The sequence below is a fragment of the Acromyrmex echinatior genome, chromosome 13 (genome assembly GCF_024713525.1).
Source record: "Acromyrmex echinatior isolate Ae372 chromosome 13, ASM2471352v2, whole genome shotgun sequence".
In the NCBI taxonomy this organism is placed as follows: Eukaryota; Metazoa; Arthropoda; class Insecta; order Hymenoptera; family Formicidae; genus Acromyrmex; species Acromyrmex echinatior.
In genome coordinates, this window is record NC_141864.1 from 7,780,887 (window position 1) to 7,802,077 (window position 21,191).

At 36.0% G+C, this 21,191-nt stretch overlaps 2 protein-coding genes across 14 annotated transcripts in view; one reads left to right on the forward strand and one right to left on the reverse strand.

Moving 5' to 3' along the window:
• The first annotated feature begins 3,089 nt into the window (after positions 1–3,089).
• On the forward strand, positions 3,090–14,605 carry LOC105148698 (uncharacterized). 3 transcript variants are annotated; one of them, XM_087412329.1, is made up of 6 exons: positions 3,092–6,470; positions 6,722–6,742; positions 11,669–11,793; positions 12,039–12,287; positions 12,816–13,052; positions 13,524–14,605. In XM_087412329.1, the coding sequence occupies exons 1-6, from the start codon at positions 4,942–4,944 to the stop codon at positions 13,616–13,618; spliced, it is 2,256 nt and encodes a 751-aa protein (XP_087268455.1). In that variant the 5' UTR covers positions 3,092–4,941; the 3' UTR covers positions 13,619–14,605. The 3 variants fall into 3 exon arrangements, with proteins under 3 accessions (XP_087268456.1, XP_087268455.1, XP_011058875.2); XM_011060573.2 differs by having other exon boundaries at positions 3,096–6,470; positions 12,816–13,048; XM_087412330.1 differs by lacking the exon at positions 6,722–6,742 and having other exon boundaries at positions 3,090–6,470.
• A 132-nt stretch (positions 14,606–14,737) lies between these two features.
• Positions 14,738–21,191, reverse strand: part of LOC105148699 (NAD kinase) — a 29,730-nt gene continuing 23,276 nt past the window's right edge. For 9 of the 11 annotated variants that reach the window (XM_087412335.1, XM_087412331.1, XM_087412332.1 and 6 more), the window contains 6 exons: positions 19,793–19,922; positions 18,792–18,917; positions 18,368–18,539; positions 17,950–18,302; positions 16,425–16,507; positions 14,738–15,612 (listed from right to left, as the gene is read on the reverse strand). In XM_087412335.1, coding sequence (XP_087268461.1) covers positions 15,420–15,612; positions 16,425–16,507; positions 17,950–18,302; positions 18,368–18,539; positions 18,792–18,917; positions 19,793–19,922 — 1,057 coding nt within the window. In that variant the 3' untranslated portion in view covers positions 14,738–15,419. Of the gene's footprint in view, positions 15,613–16,424; positions 16,508–16,567; positions 16,651–17,949; positions 18,303–18,367; positions 18,540–18,791; positions 18,918–19,792; positions 19,923–21,191 lie in introns of those variants that run through there. The other 2 variants (XM_011060576.2, XM_011060583.2) reach the window with 2 other exon arrangements.

Below are 21,191 nucleotides of genomic sequence, written 5' to 3' on the forward strand. Positions count from 1 at the left end.
GGGCAGCGTCGGTGGAATTCTATCTTTTTTTTACAATTCCGATCGGAGGAAACGGGCATAAGGCGGAATAATTTGGCACGCGTGGGCAGAGCGTCTTAAATTCTTATTCGAACGTCCCTCGTCTCGGGGGAAGAACTGAAGAAGCAGAAAGAGTAGACCCAGAGGAAAGGAGACTCTGTCATTAGGGAAGGCGTATCTCGGACGCACCGCGCGACTCAACTCAACGCCAGGTGAGACCATGTTCTCCGACTACTCCGAGAAACCAGGAGCCCAATGTTTACGCGCCGATTTTTCTGCCGCGATGTGTTGCTCACTGTTGTTCTCTCTCTCCACGATGTTGTTTGCGTCGCCATCAAACAGTCGACGTTCCTCGCATGTTATCCATTCCCCCGGGCTATGAAAATAATTCCAAGAAATACAGTCGAACATATTATACCGGTTGTTATGATCGAGTCCCATCGTGGTTGCGAAAAAAATCCACCGATGCATTCATCTTCGATCTTTCTTTTTTTTTCTTCCCCTTTTTTTTTAAGTATAAGGATCCATCGGTATTGATAGACGCATCGTGCGTCTCGAATTTGAAACGACATTCAAACAACCCAGTTTAAATAGTTAGAATTCTTCTTTCATTCTCGAATTAATCAGTGTCAGGTCGAAAATAATCTTGCAACGATATATAGCAGAAGATTTTCTTTACTGCGACTTCGCACACTGATCGACGCATTGCGTGATGCATCGAGCGGAGGGACTCTCATTCGGATGTTTCTCCGTAACCATCCCCCATGAGCCAACAGGAGGCTAGGCGGAGGGAACAACGCTACCGACAAGGACGACAAACGACGGGTATTACCAGTGTGCGAAACAACAATTTGACTTGGCGAGGCGAGGCACCGCGCATTATTTATTTTGGTACGTCTAGACGCCAGATTGTCTGTCCGCGCGCATGTCCGATCTGCGACGGAGAATTTCGGTGGTGACGTCAGCCGTTGCATCGCCGTCGCCACCGCGCCCGGCTCTCTCGCACACGCGAGATCAAATTGCATCGTGCGTCTCTCCTTCGCTCTCACCCTATAACCCTCCGACGGACATGTCGTACGCAGTTTAAGCCCGCGTGTCTGCACGCCCGCGCGTGATCGCACGTGGGTACTTTATGTACCCGACGTGTCTTCCGAGTCTGAGGGCCGGTTTCACCAACGTCGCGTAACTTTAACCTTAGCTTAACTCATTCTTTGTCTCTTTCTAAGGAGGACAGAAGCGAGAAATAACGGTGGCTTTACCCAAATCACTGCTTCCACTTGAGACTAGAGCCAGAAATAGCTGGGTTTCACTAACATCGGTTTATTTTGACCGCTGATTCGTGGTTTCTAGTCCTAGTTTTAATAAAAGTAAAGACTGGGATCAGTGAAATATTGAATTTTCATTGATTAATATGCTGCAGAATTTTAATATCGTTCCCTTTATTCAAAAATGACATAATTAAAAAAATGAAATTTTTAGAAAAGGGGGAAAATTGTCTTTTTGAACTTAAAAATTATTGATTAATTAAATAATATTGGCAAAAAGAATATACTTTTATAGAAATATGATCAAATGTTATTTTTGTCATTTTTGTTTTACAATGTTTGAAAACTACCCTTTTGAGTTATATTTCTATAATAAATCTGAATGATTCATAAAAACTGACCTATTTTAGAAATACATGTTGCCAATAGTTCATATTTATTTTGATTAGCCGAAATTCAAAATGAAACAATTTTTTCTTTAAACTTTGCTCATCAAAAAATTAATTCTAAACGGTCTCTGCAATTTATTTTTTCCGCGTGAAAAAATTCCTTTTATTTATGAAAGAACAAAAATGATGTAACTCAAAATGTATCGCTCTTATAGAAGATATTATGATCTCTTTAAAAATCTTAAGAATGGAATGTGAAGTAGAATTAATTTACTTTTGATGATTGATGGGGTAATTTTTATTTATGATAAAATAATTCGGAAATTATATTTTCTTAATTGTACCGCTTTTGAAGTGAGGGAACGATATTGTTAATTTTTGTAATGTAATAAAATTTGCTATAAATTTTAAATCTTATTATATTTTATTATAAAATAAAATAAGATTAATTGATCACATCCCTCGATGAGAATAATTTTGTTCGAATGGGCTCGACATGTACAATTTGAACGAACGAAGAAAAGTATTTTGAAGTTTATAGACGATTTTAGGAAAAATATATTCGATCTGCAGAAGTCACACGTATATAATTTAAGTAGGTATTAGGTAGTAACATAGTGTGAGGTATGAGGAACGGGTGTCCGAGACAGCTTAATGCACTTCCTTCGACACACGTGCTTTTCCGCACGTTGACTAGGTTTGAACAGGGATGAGTAAGTAATTACGTCGTCTCATTTATCGATTTATTTATGGCAATCATTTTATTTTTTCTCTTCTACGTTCATTACGATGAATCTGTTTAAAGATAAATTGCATTACGTGACATTTTTCATATTATCATACATGGAAAGAATGATTTTGCTGCAAGAAAAGAGTCGAAAATAATTTTGTAGGACCATCAAAATAATTATGTTGGAAAGTCAAATTGTGTTCCCCCAAATAGGATAGGTTTCTTCGTAAAAATAGGTTATCGATGACATTGTTTTCATTTAAATATTGTTTCAATATATTAAAGATAAATCTGTCGATTTGAAAATACACAAATAGTTTCTTCTTCTTTCAGTATAAATCTGGGTTCATTGAATTTAAATCTCGATCCTTACGCTTTAATTTAATTCTTTATTAAATTACTGTGATTAATTGTGAGTCATTGTAATAATGAAAGACGATCAAAAGTTTGCGAATTTCCATGAAGATTTCCGCACGTGGAAGCAAATTGAATGTGTCACGGCCGTCGCCTCTTTTTCTTTCCTTTTTTTTTTACTCGGCGTACATTGCCACGCATCGTATTTTCACGCACGCACGCGGAGGCTGCATTTATTAAAAGCGATATATTATGATTCAAAGATTATATCTTTCGATTCGTCTAGACGGCGGAGAGGGAGGCACCCTATAAAGTCGCACGTGGTTGCCCCTGAAACAACCATCCGAATACGACGAGCCTCCTTGTACATTTCTTTCGTGTATAAAGCCTCGTGTGCTCCCGTCTATACATCGTTATATCTGCTAACTCTTTTTTTTTTCTGTCACTTCTCTCGCATTTTGTCGCTGACGTTCCCTGAAGCCGTTCAATCAGAGGAACTCTATCTTGCCGAACAACCGAGACTTCGTGGAAACAAGACACAGACAAAGAGGGGAAGAAACTCTTTTCTCTTTCCGTTCTCTTCGCGCTAATCGAAATATACGAGGGCGACGGTGCCCTGGCTAAAAAGAGGCCACATTTCGATCGAGTTATCGCACGGTAGGAGATCGAGATCGATTTTTTGGTAGCGAAAGCCCGGCGCGCGCGTACAGCATCATTTGCGGTCGCGGTGAAAGGAGGAAAAAATTTAACAATGTTCACCTGCAACACAGAGCCATATACATAGATATATATGCGTCATGTATACAGATTTCTGAGTGAGAATTTGCCACGTGAGTATTTGCATGATCGAGATATCGACGAGCCGCAAGACGATTTGCGAAATTTCAAATAATCAGTAGTACAGATATCGCAGATAAGTGACAGAGGGGAAAAGAAGATCAGGACAATCGGAAATTTGGTCAAGGGACCAATTCGATTCAAATCTCTGGTAATCATCAACGGGAGGCAGATTCGCGCCGAGGAGGTAGAATACAAAAAAGTGTACGAAAAAGAAAAGGAAACGGTGAGGAAGAAGGGGACAGAAGAAGAAAGAGGTGAAACATCGCGAGGAGAGAAAAGGTTGTCCTCCGCGGGATTTCGGTGCGCGAGGAAAAGGGGTTACCCGGGTTTGAACGAGTGGAGGAGAAAGAGTCGAGCCGACGTGAGAGAGGCAACGGTGGTGGAGAGAGAGAAAGAGGCCGAGAGGGAGAAAGAAAGAGAGGGATAGAAGGGGGAGGAGAGGGAAGAAAAAAAGGAGTCATCGTAGTAACACACCGGCGCGTCTCCTCTCGCGGCTTCGTGGTTGTCTCGGAATTAGTGAGTAGACAGAATTATGTCTGTGAGCTGGCCAGCACGGCTCAGTTGAGACTTACTGCTCAGAGCGTGCACACGCATACTACGAATCCTTCCTACTTACGCACCTCGCGCCTTCCTCGTGCGATTAGAACTTAGTCCGCGACTGCCGGCAGGCCAATCACGGTCCATTTTGCTAACGCGCCTCCATACGAAACGGTGTCATCTTCTTCTTCTTCTTCATGTGTTGAACGTGCTTGCGGAGTTCCCTCGTTTGAAGAAGCGTCGAGCAGCTAAGTGACAGAATAGCACGGTGGAGCACTAGAAGCCACCCGCAACGGTGACGTCTTCAAATCCTCAAGAAGTTTCGACGAAGCTTCGAAGAACCAGAAGATATGTGAGATACTTCCTTAATTATCCTTTTTGTTGTCTTCCTCCGAGGAAGATCTTGATTCTGCGAGGTGAGCGAGATACCAATCAAACATAGAGACTGATATAACGCGATTATTCGTCAATGGACTTTGGGGATTTAATAGCGAGAAGTTCGAAAAATTCTTCTTAGACGCAAATTTCTCAAAGACGCAAAGTCGGTTACTTTCTCCTGGTAATTTGAAGATTATTTGTAGACTGCAGCTGTCAAGCATAACTTACGAAATTTTCGAGGCTTGACACTTTTTTCAGTGAATCATCCACCCAGGTTTAAAATTATTCTTGGAGAACGCGCTTCAAGCTATTTTATTTCTCACAAGACTATTCAATTTTTGGAACACAGTGCTTTAATCGTTGCGTCTACGGTTGAACATTATTTGAGTGCATTAAACTTTACGGTGAATTTTTCATCACTTACGACAAAATGAGTAAATCCTTCGTACTTTTCTTATTGATAGCCATCACGGCCAACGCGTGGTCTCATCGTCATCATCATCATCATCATCACCATGAATATTATCCAGAACACAGAAAAGAAAATAGTCATATAAATTTTGTCGAACAAAAATCCAATTTTGAAAATGAAGAAACCGCAGATACTGCACAATCGGAATCACTGAAAAACAATGAAAAATACTCAGAGGTCTTAGATAGCAAAGGAATTCCCTTCAGTCCGCGAAGATTAGAGAAAATGTTGGAGAAGGCACTCCTGAAGATAATCACAGGTGATCTCGGCGCAGCAGAAATGCTGCTGTTGAAGAGCTTGAATTACACGCCGGAAGAAGTGCTGGCGATTCGCGAGCGGGAACTCGATAAGCGAAGGGATGAAGAATTGAGAAAAATAGAAGAATCCAATGGAAAAAAGTATTACGATGAGAATCTATACAGAGACAAGGCAAAGCATTGGAATTATAATTCTATGGAGCTTGAGCCGTCTTCTCGTAACGATCCCGATGTGGATGTATCGAGGAATGAAAACAAGAGAAACCGATATAAGGGAAAAGCTTCTTACGACAAAGACTTCGACTTTGATGCTTATAATCGTCAGGCGGTAATCGATTACGAAAACTTGGCTTCCAAACTCGAGTTGCAACAGCAATCGTGGTCGGAACCTGCAAGTTTTGATTATGAAGACGAGTCGAGGAGCTCCGAGGAGCAGAACCCGTCGCAAAACATTCATCAGAACTTCGACCGAGTCATGGAGCCCCACGTGATTTTCAAGATCCCCTACGACGATTCCGAGTTCGATTCCAACTCCGGATCCGATGAAAAATCGAAATTTATAGACGAAGACGCCCTGGTTTTGTCGAAGGGTATGAAACATCGCATTCCTTTGACCTTGAGACACACGACTGCAAGGAATGTTGCAAACTCCTTTCATGCTTCGTCATTGTCTACTTCTTCTTCTTCGTCTGCCTCTTCTGCGGCTACTGGGCACACTCCACTTCCCATAGTATACCAGCTGCGGAATTTTAAAGGCGTCAGGCCAGATTACCCGAAGAATCAACCTTCCTTCAGCACAACAGAGTTTCCGGAGTCTATTATCACGAGCACTATTATTACGAATGTTACGTCTAATGCGACTTCGAGCGTGACAGATGACTCCGCCAGTTCAGCGAACGATAAATTGTCTGTCGAAGACACGGACAATATGACCAGCAGAAAAATCAGCGAGTACGAGGGGCTAGAATGGGTTGGAGACGATGTTTATAGGGTGATACCGGCTTTCGCGGACTCGTTGGGTTACGACAACACCGATGAGAACGGGACCTCCGACTATGAGGAACAAAATCTAGGTTCTTCCCAAGAGGGAAATGAAACTGATACTCTGGAGTATCAGAATGATACTCTGGATCCGGTAAAGCTTTTCATAGCCAATGCCAATATCTCCATTGAGAACGTATCGCAGACCAATTTGACTGCCAATCAACAACTATCGCGTACAAATCGGGAGTAAGTTGAAATAAAGTTCAAAGAGAGCACTTTTTAATAGTATGAGGAAAGATGAAAGTATCTTAATATTACTATCTATGATGATCATCTCAGAAAAATAGCCCTGATCTCATTTTATTTAAAATCTGTTTCACTTTTCCTCGTACTGAATCCTAATTGCATCACAAATTTATAATGTTATTTATCACATACTCTGCTTAGCATACGCGCATATATCTAGTATTACAAAATATGCTTCTTATATTTTTTAGAGAAAATGTAACTTCAAGCAGGTAAGCCTTTCTAGAGGCCTTTATTATTCGGTAAGGCATTTCGATAAGGTGTGCCGCGTGTACTTTTCTTGATCAATTTATTTTCAAGCGTATTTTTTTAACAATCGCTTAGCTCGCACTTTATTTCTGTTCTCATGTGTTTATTTTGCGAATGTTTTTATAGCGAAATTAATGGAATCGCATGATTTTCGAGACACATTTTGCTCTCCTCTCTCTCTCTCTCTCTCTCTCTCTCTCTCTCTCTCTCTTTCTCTCTCTCTCTTTCTCTGTTAATTTTAGTTAACGTTTATATATTTATATTTCGTTATATTTAAGTCTTTTGCTTTCATTCTTTTAAATTAATTTATTTTCTTTTCATTATTTTTATATTAGAGAGTTTTTTTATTAACTTTATTTTAAATTTGCTTCTTAATATGCTCTTCTTCTCTCCCTCTCTTTCTTTCTCTTTTTTTCGAATTTATATTTTACCAGCAATATATGATACTTTAATAAACACATTTCAAATCTATACAATTTTTTTTCTTTCACATCTATTTATCTATGATATTTTTCCTGTGTATTCCAAGAGTTTCATAAATCATCAAAGAAAGATTGCACTAAGTATTATTTATAAGAGCTGTGCTAAACAATTTCTGTAATTTTTAATTCTTTGTTACACGCGCTCATTTTTACATCATAGTAAATATATTATGATGTTTCTCTTTTTTTTTTACTATTGAAATCTTCTAATCTGGAACGAGAATGTGCAATAAGCAAATTTTCCACAATTTGACGTAAATGACGTTGATGAAAGATATCGATTAATCGTTTTTTTTTTACACGACTTATTTATTTGCGCGTATAGTATGCGCAAGCATCTTGGAAATTGGAGGATTCGACGCGTAATATAATATATAACAGACAAATCCGTCGACGTCGGTCGACGACGGTCGGCATCGGCGTTCTCAGCGAAACGTTGCCCTCGTCACGTAAAAATATCTCGATGAACCGATAAAAGTATCGCGTCGAAGACAGCAAAGACAAACTTACAAGTGGAGCAGGAAAATTGCGCGTTTATGATCCTTCTAGCAAACTAAGCAATAATAATTCTTGATCTCGATATCTTAATTTTATTACATCAACCATGCACAAACTATCAAGAAAATTCATCTTAATTTTAATATTCGAATAAATTTAACAATACCTGAGAGTACCTATTACAGCATCGTAAAGTCGAAATTGATTGAACACAGTGATTGAATATGGCGATGATTAATGCGCCAATCAAACATAATATATTACGGTTTTCGCACGGGTGAAATAAGATTGTTTCTCATAAAGAGATAACGTCCGAAGGCGCAATAAAGTTTGCGCGAGGGACAGGTTTAGGATAGTGTTCTCAGCCAGGAAGGATACGCGGTGGAAATTCCGCTGCGGTCTCTAGCTGTGTTTTTAAATCGCCCTCTCCCGTTTCCCCACGACTGCTCGCAGCCCCACTCGTGCGGGTGTGCGCGGGCGTTTCTTTTATTTTATTAAGTCTAGACGCGTAAATGCATTCGTGCCGGCACTGGCGTAGCCCGTCTCGAGAGTCCTCCGAGAGCGCGTGCTGTTGCCGATGCATTCGTGCATCGCTCGCACGGTCGTGCGCGCGGTTGTTGCATCGAGGATCCGCCGGCTATTATCCTCGAAGCTTTCACACAGCGTCTTCATTTCGAGTTCATCCACTTCACTTCGATTTATCCCGCAAGACTTCGTCTTCCTAAGGGAATCTATCTTCGGATTTATTCCTGCGTACATTTTTTAAAAGAGCAATTAAAAAAATTTACTTTTAATTGTTTCGTGAGTATTAATCTTTTTATTCTAAATTAATAAACAGCGAGAAAAACGTCGAACGTTTTGCTCAAACGGTAATAGAGATATAGGGAAGGGAAAGGATGTTCACACGTCTGGATGGAAACGTCTTTCGCGGCGGGACACAATACGAGAAGCGCGCACAAGCGAGAGAGCGACGAATGTCGCTCGTACAATTCGAGCCCGAGACATCGAGACATCGAGACGTCGAGTTGAGCACCCCCGTAATCGCCGGGTGTCTAGTCGGGCTGCAGTTAGAACTCTCTTACGAGGTTACGTAACACATTTCAATTTAATGCGTTGACCTTGTCTATGCGTCTCTCTTCCTATGTCGACGGAGACGAAGCGACGGTGCGCGCGACGGAGAGAGAGGAGGAAGTTTTCGCCGGTGATCCCCCTCGGTCCTCTCCGTTCTCTCCGCTCTACCTCTCGCCCTGCATTCCGCCGCCGCCGTCGCACCGCCAGACGGTGCAATGTGCATTTTTACGGACGGCCCAATCAGGCCGCCGCGCCGGTTACGCATCGTCGGCCTATCGCGTCTCGAGGAACCGTTCTTTGCTATTTTTCCACACCGTTTCTTTTTTTCCCCTCTCTTTAACCCTTCTTCTATTTTTCCCCCTTTTTCTTTTAAGCTGCAACTAATGTCCCGGACCAAGGCATGAAAATTTTCACCAATATGTCCTAACAGCTCTCTCTCTCTCTCTCTCTCTCTCTCTCTCTCTCTCTCTCTCTCTCTCTCTCTCTCTCTCTCTCTCTCTCTCTCTCTCTCTCTCTCTCTCTCTCTCTCTCTCTCTCTCTCTCTCTCTCTCTCTCTCTCTCTCTCTCTCTCTCTCTCTCTCTCTGTCTCTCTCTCTCTCTCTCTCTGTCTCTCTCTCTCTCTCTCTCTCGCGCGCCCTCTCTCTTTCTTTTTTTTTCTCTTTCTTTCTCCCTATTTTCCCTATCTAATCTCCAACGCTAATGGCCGACACGGCGATTCCCGGCTGTGCTCCAGTGAATTTCATTATCGCGACACCCGGCCCACGAGGCGAGCAAGGAGGATTCACCACGCGGCATCGCCGCGTTGGTTCTCATGATGCAACCGCCTCCAGACTCTTCAGGTTCTTCCCTTTCCCAGACGGCGGACAGACGTGGCATGTACGCAACGAGCCGGCGCGAAACGCGTGACTTGGCCGCAGCTAGATTAACGAGCATGCCTAGAATCGAACGCGAAGGCTCGGCCGCAGCCGAGATTTCGGAGAAGAACGCCGTAACTTCTCCGCTGTCTCGCAAGAAAACAGGATCTATTTTCTAGACGACTCGATAAGATTAAATGATTAAGATGAAAAATGGATGTATTTTGCTTTTTTAATTGTCATTTTTTGGGTTCTTCAAAAAGTACAGCGTTCGAATCCTCATGACAGCTCATTTATCTTTTCCTTTCGGAGAAATGGAGGAAGTTGAAAAAGATTTGTGGAATTTATGGACTTACAAAAACAATTTTTGCATTTGTGTTTTCTCTATTTCTCTTTTATTGTTCGAGTTTATTTATTAGATTCACTTTCTTTATTTTATTTTACTTTTTTTATTTTCTCCTGCTAACTTTTAACTCTTTCTCACTGCGTATTTTTTTTTTGCTTTCTTCTCTTTTGCGTTATTCAGGAAAGTACATCTTTTCTGATATAAAAAAAAACCAATGAGGTCATTGATGTGGACGATGCACACCTCCCGGATGGGCGTTTCGAACACGGCAATCTTTTTTGATCATGTAGAGAAATGACGCCCATCCTTTTCTCCTTTCGCCCCATTGTTCTTCTTTTCTATTCCACCAGTCGTTACTTAATGACTTAAAAATTTATTATGTAATCCTGCGGTGTCTTGGTCGATCGTCCGACGTCACCGTCGTCTTTCGAAACTGTCGTCTGCTTGTGATGAAAGTCTCGGAGGCCGTGGCGCGCAAATAAACAAGTTCTTGTCTCGGTACCGATAAAAATTATGGGACTGCAATTTTATATGTTGTAAACGTGGAATCTAAAAATTACAATAACATCGAATAGAGGCGGAGGATGCAATGGGTCACATTATGCTACGTCGCATCGGGAAAAAGAGTGAAATTCGAGTCACGCGAACGTGAACGACTGACGTCCAGTGCCGAAGAAAAAGTTTCTGTAGGCCGAGCGATGCAAATGAGTCTGGTCGAGACGTCCTGGGAATGAACTTAAGATTCGAGACGCGGCCTTAAGAAATTAAGGTTCCGTCGAGAGACCAGACGGAAAGTCGAGGTGATTGGGGTGCCGGTGTATCCGCCGACTGTCTAGCCGCTGTCTGCAACGTGTAATAAATGCCTCCGAGCCGTACCGTGCCTCTGTAGGTCACTGACCATCGTCCATTGGCCCGTGTCGGCACCCGGAAGAGTTCGCCGGGAACCTGGAGGTGAAAATTCTCAAGCTGATAGACGCGCCGCCGCACTAGATTCATGGAGCGAAATGATCTTTTCTAGTCTACTGCGAAATCCAAATCTTCTAAAATACAAATACAAAAAATTTTTCGAAAACGCCAATAAAATGTGTCCAAAAACATTTTTATAGTTAAAAATTTTAAGGCATTTTTAAAACGTTCCTCTGCAACGTTTATTTAAATATCTCTAGGGTCTTAGGTTTTTTTTAAGGTTGAGCAAATTATTCTGTCTCTCTTGAAAAAGCTTACCACTTACTTTAAATTTTATTGTTTTACAAAGAAAAAGAACGGTTTACAAAGAGAAAGAACAGCCTTCTTCTTCTTTCTTCTTCTTCTTCTTCTTCTTCTTCTTTTTCTTCTTTTCTGTAAAGTAATCTCTTTGTAAAGCATCAATTATATAAACGGCCTTCTGAAACTTTTAAATATTTTGCCTCAGGTTCTTGCATTTTATTATCTTTTTAAAATAATCTTATCGTTATTTTTATCTTTTTGAAAAATTTTTTTATGTAAGATTGCTATAATAAAGATGATTGTCTATTAACGTTTGGAAGCTTTAAAATTGGTGTGCTTTCGTATCATTAAAGATTTAAAAGTTTGGCGTGATATGTCACCTTTTATTTAAATATTCCGTGCAGCCTAATAAACTTTGATCTGTCTGTACAGTCAGAGCCAGAAGAAGGCGATCGAAGATATTAAATCGAGAATTCTTGCGATAACTGGGAGATTCAACCTTAGCACCAATACCAATCAGGTTCAACGCGAGAGACTTGCTATGTTTTCGCCTGTTTGTAAGTAATTTAATAATTCATTTTTTTCTGACGTTTAAAAAAAAGATTGCGTTCGTGCGGGAAGCAGGCTATTAGTTAGATCAGTCTATTAGAATAATACGTTACCGTATTATTCTATTCTTATTTCATGTCTAATGAACAACTACAGAATGACGAATAGCGCTGACAGCGCTCTCTCCGAATGCAATCATGGTAACATATTAAGGATGTTGCTTATTAGATCGAATGCTCGATTCGTTATGTAGGTCACATACCTCGAAACACGGATTCTGAGGCATGGATGGATCCGTTTTTAATGAACATGCACTTTCAATTAAATCTTACTTCCGACGATTACGTTGTCGCTGCGAGATTGCGACTTCATGTATTTCCGCAAAAAAACGTCACGACTTCCGACTATCGGCTTTCGAACCCCTTCGACGAGGAAGAAGATGACGAGAAGAAAATCAGGGTGTCCGTTTATTACTATACAAAATCGTTGAAGAAGCATCGATGTAAGTATTTAATCGTTTAATAATGGGCGTTTGATAATACATGGGCATAGCTAAGATATTTTGTTTAAAGGGACGAGACAAATTAGAGTTAAGACTTTTGAACGTAGGGAAAGGGAGGATAATCGAGTTAGTGTAAACTATTGAATTTGTTTTGTTTTATATTATTATTTTTAATTAATTACAAGGTAAATAATGATCACGCATATTTAATTTATTATAATTTACTTTATTCTCTCTTAAAATTGTAAACTGGTTCTTCGAACTAGAAAAATTTTAATTTATAATATTAGTTGTCTTGGATTTTCAGAAAATCTTTCTATAATTTTCACCTTCAATTCTTTTTCCTTTTTCAAAATTAATTTCTTGTGAATATTCATTAAGCATAATCTGTTTAAGCGGTTTTAATTTTGTTCTTTTACAAGATTTGGGGGCGTAGTCTCTTGCCCTCTCTGGCTATGCTATGATTTAGCAAATTGCTAAATTTACCTATGAATATTTAAAGAATTTAGAGAATTGCTATTTCTGTAGCAAAAAAACGACTGATGGACTCTGTCGTGACGCCTCTGAATGCCGAAGGCGCTCATCTGGCGCTGGATGTCAGGCAAGGCCTGAGATTCTGGCGACCGAGTCCGCGAAATCCACATGGCAACGGTAACAATCACGGTTTGGTGGTTCAGATAGAGGACCAGGACGGCCGGCCACTAAAACCGGCTCTGTACATCCAACAATCGTCTTGCGTGGACCACGATTTCGATGAGAAGGCATGTGAGTGTGTGGTCTAACAATACTAACTTCCGTTTGAGCCTTGGCATATTTTTGCGAGACTAAACAACGAGTGTAGTAACACTTGAAACAAAAGTGAATTAATAATGTAATGTGTGTTGAAATTGAAATTCATAAATTATTGATATCAGTTTGAATGGTAAATAGAGATTTTTAAATTATTTTTCATTGATTGCACATCTGACCAAAATGCATTTAAATTATTTATGATTCAGTAGTAATTGATAATTAATGATCTAATAATTTAATTAAGAGAAAAATGAAAAATAAATTCTGAAATCGCAAAAATTCATATTTTAATAAATTTTAAATGTGTGTGTGTGTGTGTGTGTGTGTGTGTGTGTGTGTGTGTGTGTGTGTGTGTACGTGTGTGTCTTTTAATTAATTCATTTTGAATCTCGATAATTTTAAATTCTTATTATAAAATATTTTCTTTTTTTTCTCTCTCTACAGACCAACGCATACCTACACTTTTCGTCCGAGCCTGCCATCGTTATGTTCGCATCGTAAATGACAAAAAAGACACGTACGTAAACTGTAGGCATTGATGACAAATTTTACTTGACCAGAAAGCGAAAAGATTTATTTTAAAATAAAAAAGATCGACTTAAACTATATTGTGTTATCATCATTATTTAGAAATACTTGCCATTAAAGAAAATTTGCAATTTTATTGTATGAGAGTCGTGTAGAGAAATATCCATCTAGAAATATTATATAAGAGTGAATCTTAAGTACTGGACCTTAAATTAAGAAATTTCACTTAAAAAAATTTTATGATTGAATAATACATTAACAAATATATAAATATAGAAACTTAACTTAAGTGAAAGGTCTGTTTTAAGCATTGCTTTTACGAGAAACGTAAATTTTCACTGATTGCTTATCTTTTTTAATTGTTCAACATTTGTTTGAAAAAAATGCAAGTTTGGCTTTAAATAAATAATAATAGTTTAAATGTAAAAGTTTAATTGTAAAAAATTGATATAGTTTGTAAGAGTTCTTTATATAGACTGTTTACTATTAACTTAAAGAAGAATTATTTAAATATAGTAGAATATATATATATATAAAATATATATATATATAAAATATATATAGAGAGAGTTATAATAATAATTCTTATATCTTGAAAATAAACTAGTTTCTTTAGACTTATTATAATGTACATATAATTAAGTGTAGCGTATCCATGACTTATGCATTCGCCAACGTGTCAACATGCTCATGACTGATATAGCCAAATGTAAAAGTTTAGGTTCATATATCTATTTATATTAAATATAGTTAGATGGATTAAGGGATCTTTTCTCCGAGTCTTTAGTTAGATAAATTCATGGAGAGTCTCTTTGTGAAAACGTTGCAGATTTCTAGGAAGGTCTTGCCTTTCTTGTCTTTGAAATTGCAGCGATTTCTTTTACGATACTTACAATGTATGTGACAAAAGAAGCGTTTAATGTTTAATGCCTTCTGCGGTGTATATAATGTATATTTCCATAAAGTTGCAGATGAATAAATTCATTTGTAATAAGACATATATATCACAATTTATATTCTCTCTGTCCAAATATAACAAGGTTCAATAAATGTGGTAACCTCTCCCTTTTTTTTGACAATTTTTGTGAAATTTTAACGATTTTGGAGTTATTAAAGAAAACACAAATACATATGGTACAAAACATTTTATTAAAAAGTTTCATTTTGTAGGAAAATTGATTATTCGCGACAAATCGATTTATATCAGATCGATTACCATTATAAAAAAGCAAGAATATAGTCATTCGTATATAAATCATATCAATTTAAAGAACGCTAGAAAATAAAAGTATTTATACAAGTAATATGATATCGATAAGATACAAAAAGATTCTTAGATATTCAATTAAATCAGCCATTTTACAGACCAAAACGCAATAATTAATAAATACATTGTATACGCACGCGTTCAAATTAATAATAGTATTGTATATAATTTCTTTACGACAATAATTAATCGAATTAAACAATATTTCACTGTTAACATGTATTCTTTCCGAAGACAAATGCATTTTATTATTGAAGATTCATCATGATCCAAGCTCATTTTTCTAATCTAATTACGTAATCTTCATCTCTAGCTGTAGATCTTACAAATGTTTTTTAGATGACAATCTCATAGATTACATCTTTATAACCAACCAATTTCTTATTAGCTTCCTTACATTTAATAAGATTTCGTTAGAAAAATTTTAATCGATGAAGGCGACATTAATTAGAAAAGTCGAGTAAACGATTTTATTCTGATTTTCAGCGGAGTTATATTTGGCCAAATATTGTCGATTTTGACTATGTATGAACGTTCTCCTTGATCTAACTATCTCGATCGAGAGAATCTAGGGTATCATTGCTCGATGAATGCGCGAGATCACTTAGCTCGTCCAAATGCTTCTGCCGCTTTCTGACATTCCAGTGAAGGCATTCAGCTAAGGAATCGAACCAGTCAGTGATTTGGTCAGCTGCGCAAATGCTAGGCACCGGATATATAGAGGTGGTCACCTTTAAACTGAAAAATTATGCGATTTTTTTTAATTAATCAATAAAATTAAACGAATCTAAAACTAATATGGTGAAAGTTTACTTTGCAGTAAAATGAATTGTTTCAAATAAAATTTATTTAATTACTTCTTAATTATTTGTGGAAAATGTTTTTATAAGAAAATAGTTCACATATTTGTAAAAAATAATGCATTCTTATGTAAGAGAAAATATTTATATTATGCGGTGATTTTATTATGATAAGCGAAAGCTTTCGATTTAATGTTATGTTTATGCATAAAACATTTATCGTAAGTTGAATAATAAATTATTAAGTACCATCACCTTGCAGTACAGCTAACGTCTCCAGAAAGATATTTTAAAGTAAAATATTGGTAACGAAAAGAATATGAAAATTAAGCAAAGAATAAATGAACATGTAGCAGATAATTTTTAAAGATGATTTACAAAAGTAGAGACCATAAATTTCGTCGTATTAATATAAAAAGAAATGGGAAACGTCCGATAATGTGAAATAAAAAAAAAATGAAAAAAGCACCGACTGACATAAGCTTATTTGTCATTCAAATTATAAAAAAAGTTTGGTTTATAAACTTTGGTTAAATTTTTTAATAAATCTAGCCGTAGTATCTTATTTTTTATTAAAATATGGATTTGATTTGAAATAAGCTTATTGGAAGAAGATATTTTATGCATCGTGATTTACAGAATTTATGAATATGATTAAAAAAAAAAGTTACAGGATTCGTATCGTTTAATGCAACAAGACAAATATAGAAAGAAAAGCGATACGGTGCTCTTTACAAAAGCAGAACAAACCTGTCGCCGACACGCAGCTCTTGCTGATTGCGGCCATCGAAGGAGACGTAAGCTGTACTGCGAGCATTGCTGTTCGCCATTATCTGAAATAATTGTAGAAAAAATAAACGATTAGACAGAGCTGCCGAGCGTTTCGGTTTTACCTGTCACCGTGGAAGAGTTCCTGTCTATTTCTACCGTCGAAGGACACCCACGAGGTATTTCTGCTGTCGGGTGAAACCGAGATCTACGATGGAAAGATGATCATGTTAATTGCTGCTGATTACAGCGGTATTGCCGCGGTTCGTTTAACTCGAAATATTGCGTTAATTTGTTAGACCTTTTTCTGAAGTCTGTTGCTTAACAAGCCTTTTACAAATTTCGTTATTGTCATTCTGGAATAACGTATAAGAATTTAATATAAATATAATTTTCAAATTCGAATAAACTAAATTTAATTTAGTATAAATTTCAAATTGGAATAAATTAACATAATTCCCAAATTTACGAAAAATTAACAAAAAAATTTCTTACTGCGGAAACGATTTGTCTTCAGTCAATAATAGGTAATAGGTTCTTTCGTGAAAAGAAATAATAAATTTCCAAGGTCGGATACTTTGAAAACTTTTGAATGAAAACTTCAAGGAAACATTTAGCCTAAGAATGTGCTATGACATCTGAATATAAAGAATCAAATTGAATATTGACCTGAACAATATTTCATACAACACAAAGAAAGAATCGATTTAAATGAAACTAATTATGATACCTATTATAAATCTTAAGAATAATGAATAAGACTCAATTCTATTGTTATCAATAAGTCAAAATGTTACAATATATTATATTCTAATCGTTTAGGACTATATTTACAATTTGATTTTCTTTCAAAAAATTAACGTCGATCCTCCACTAGGACACGTCGATGCGATTTAATTTCTATCATTTATTATTTTTTTAACTATTGATTGGTTGGATTAATCTATTCTTATCATCACATGCGAATGAATATTGGAAGAGTGACGAGAGATTCTTGGCAATTTTGATTATATGAATCGCTATAAATTATGAAATTATATTTGAACACATTTATATTATTCGATATTTTTGTAATTTTGCGATCTTTTTTATTCATATCTTTTATATTAACCTAATGAGAGTCGAACATTTAGTATTGTATTCAAATTATTGTAAGATTAAAATTCATTTATTAGCACCTAACATCCTGCATTGACTCGTTACATTGACTCTTTATCATTTAAGTTGTTTCAAAATGTTATAAAAACTCTTAAGTAAAAACTTTCTCTTTTTTTGAAATGGGCCATAGATTTCATTATTATAAAAAATTCAAAACCGACTGAAGTGAAATTCCAGTATTTATACTATAAATTTCAAAAGAATTGAATAAGTTGATTTTATTTTCATGAATAAAATTAAAAGGTGTTTGTTTCGAAGTTGTTAAGAAATTTTTAATCCGTCACCATAAATATATAAAACGTTCCATTAGCGCGTTTCTTTGATTTTTTTAAAAGATTAAAGAAACTACCTTGAGCTCGACCCCGGCAGGTACGACAATCGGCCTGAAGGACAGAGAGTGAGGGCAGATTGGTGTGATCATTATAGCAGGAACTGAAGGATGAATCATGCTGGCTCCAGCAGCAACTGCATAAGCGGTCGACCCGGTCGGCGTACTCACAATCAAGCCATCACCTTGGACGCTTGTCACGTGTTTGCCGTCAATGAATAGGTCGATATTTGAAAGATAAGGTGAGGGCCCTCGATCCACTACAACTTCATTTAATACCAAGAGATTTGTTGGTGGTTCAGTCAACTGACTGTCTTCATTCTTGCGTATAATTATGCATCTCAGACGACTCCTTAAAGTTAAAGCCGCGTTACCTAGAACAAGATATAATGTAAATTTGGCGATTTAAAAAAAAACGTAAAATAAATTAATAACTAACCTTCAAGAACATTGGTAACTTGTTCCTGAAAATTATCAAATTCGAAGGGCGTAAGAAATCCTAAGGAACCAAGGTGAAATGCCATTACAGGTGGCACTGACTGTTGGAACAACAAACTGGCATAAAGAAGTGTGCCGTCGCCTCCCAAGCAGACGATAAAATCAATTTTATCCTGAAAACAAAAAGCAAATGCACTCCATTTAAAAGTAATAAAAAAAGTCATTGAAAATTAATAAAAATTTTATTGTTTATTAATCCTTACTTTTTACAATATCGTGTACTTTTATCGTCCAGTAACTAATTAAATTGGATCCGATATAAATATAAATTAATTTTTAGCCTTATAAGCAACAAATTGTATAACAAACACATAGATTATAATTTTTGTTATAAATGTTTTAAAATAAGCGAAGATTATCATTACCTGCAAGTCATCTGTGCCGTCCCTAAAGGTTTGTAATCTATCGCGAACACTTTGAAATCTAGAATCTCTGGTTAGGGCTGGATCCTCCAGAACAGAAGCTTCCACAAATACAACCATTCGTTTTGCCTGCATTAAAGAAAAAGCAAATGAAATTCATAATTGCAACCATTTATTCTTTCCATATTTAATTTTAAATATCATAAATAATAGCTATAAGTCAAATATGTGTGTGTGTGTGTGTGTGTGTGTGTGTGTGTGTGTGTGTGTGTATGATAAAATTTCGGCATTATATCTTTACTATCCAGCAGAATAAATACAAAATACGTGCAAAATTATTAGGTGAGAGTAAGAATACATCATTTACGCAAATCATTTGCCACTAATTATACGCATCAGGCAACTCTGACGCATCACAATTAATCTATACGAATAAAAAAAAAATTTTTTTAAAAAATGTTTATCTTATAATAAATGTTCGCTTTTTATTTAGAATGATAAGTCTCAAGTTTAAAAAAAAAAAATTCAAACATTAAGAATATATGTCTACTTTTGTTATATACTATACATGTATGTATAACCTAATTACTTGAATGATTACTTTACATCGTACAAATAATTATAATATAGTATCATATCCGATTATATTTTTTATTTTTTGTCAGTATGTACTAGATATAAGAATTAAAAACAACAAGAATACGTGACGAAAGTATGAATTGGAGAGAGAGAGAGAGAGAGAGAGAGAGAGAGAGAGAGAGAGAGAGAGAGAGAGAGAGAGAGAGAGAGAAAGAGAAAGATAAATTATGATAGTTTTTCATGCAAATAAAGTGAATTAATTTTTATAATAACTTTTTATTATAAAATTATTATTTTATAACTTTTATGATAAATGTGCTACTGACATCAATTTGTAAGCCCGTTAATCAATCTTTCGAGATAGGCATAAAAAATCTTCGATAGGCATAATCTTTGATATTTTAAATGATTATATTAATATTTACCTCTATCAACCATGTAACCAATTGAACAAACGGTAACAGGACTGACGAATCACGGATCTTCTTGATAACCAGAACAGAGAGAGGTGGCTTGTACCACGTCAATCTCTGAGAGGCCGGGTCTTGAATAGTCCTTAAATGAACAAGCAAAATTATTACGATCATTACAAATTTTTTTCTTTTCTAATTTATGATAATTATCAATTGAACAAACTGCTATTTCACGTTTCTTATATCATATTTTATGGAGTATTTTATAAAACGAATTTATCACAGGCTGAGATCGTGGGTTCAAATAAGATCGAATTATATTTTATGCAGCACGGGTGAGTTTGGTTGGAAGAACAAATTTTATGTTTTTAATGATCTATATTATGCATCATATTACTATTAATTCTATAGGCTCCGTCTAATTATTCGATAGCTGTCATTGTGTACAAACGTTGTGAAACAATCGAAGCAAAGAGACAAAAGCGACAACTGATGAAATGTAAAAAAGTATTAATCCCGATGAATTTCATTTATTGTTGATGAGCATTAAAGTGATTACATTATTACATTACACTGAAGTTTATGCGTAATCTATAAAGAGATTAAACATTTTTTGCATCTATAATCAAATAATAAAAATTTGTAAAATTCATAGTAAATAATGATTGAATAAATTGTTTGAAAAGGCAATACAGTGAAATAAAAAAATTGCGAAACTTTTTCCTTCAAATATTTGCGAAAATTAGTATACATTAACATAAATGGAAATTTCAAGACATTGACATTTAAAATATATTTGAAATTGCAAATTATTAATGTCCACAGATATCGTAATTTTTTATATGATAAGTTAGAAATAAACAACTTATTTGTCAATGAAAAATAAATGAATCTGCAGTAATTTTTTTGATGAAGTCAAATATAATGCGACGACGATTTTATTGTGAGTATTATGCGCTGACTAATACCAATAAATACCAATAATTGTAGTCCTGTAGATTTCAGAGGCTTAAATAAACTTCCGTAAATTATTATAGCAAAAATAAAATTGAGTTTAGTTCTAATAATATATTGTGTATAAAATTTACCATGAAAACTGCGATGTCAATAAACAAAGAGATAGCTTAATATAAGAATCAAGAAGCATATTAACAATATAAAATTAGAATCATGATTTTCGATTATCATTTTCATTATTCAGAATATACAATTTTAGAACTTAATCATTGTTGAAAGAATGTTAAGATATTGGACTTCGAATCTAATCATAATAAAAGATCGATCTCTGCTACATGTAAAAGAAAATGCTAATTAATGGGAAAACGAAATGAAATTAATTTCTTAAAAAATATTGAATTTTTTAACGATTCTTATTATTGTTTACTTGTTGTGCTCCTTAACAATTGTTAAA

Excerpts from the sequence above, each read along its gene's own strand:
- LOC105148698 (XM_087412329.1), top strand. The coding sequence starts at position 4,942 with ATGAGTAAATCCTTCGTACTTTTCTTATTGATAGCCATCACGGCCAAC. Across the intron at positions 6,743-11,668 it reads GAAAATGTAACTTCAAGCAG|TCAGAGCCAGAAGAAGGCGA; the intron begins GTAAGCCTTTCT and ends CTGTCTGTACAG. Across the intron at positions 11,794-12,038 it reads TGCTATGTTTTCGCCTGTTT|GTCACATACCTCGAAACACG; the intron begins GTAAGTAATTTA and ends TTCGTTATGTAG.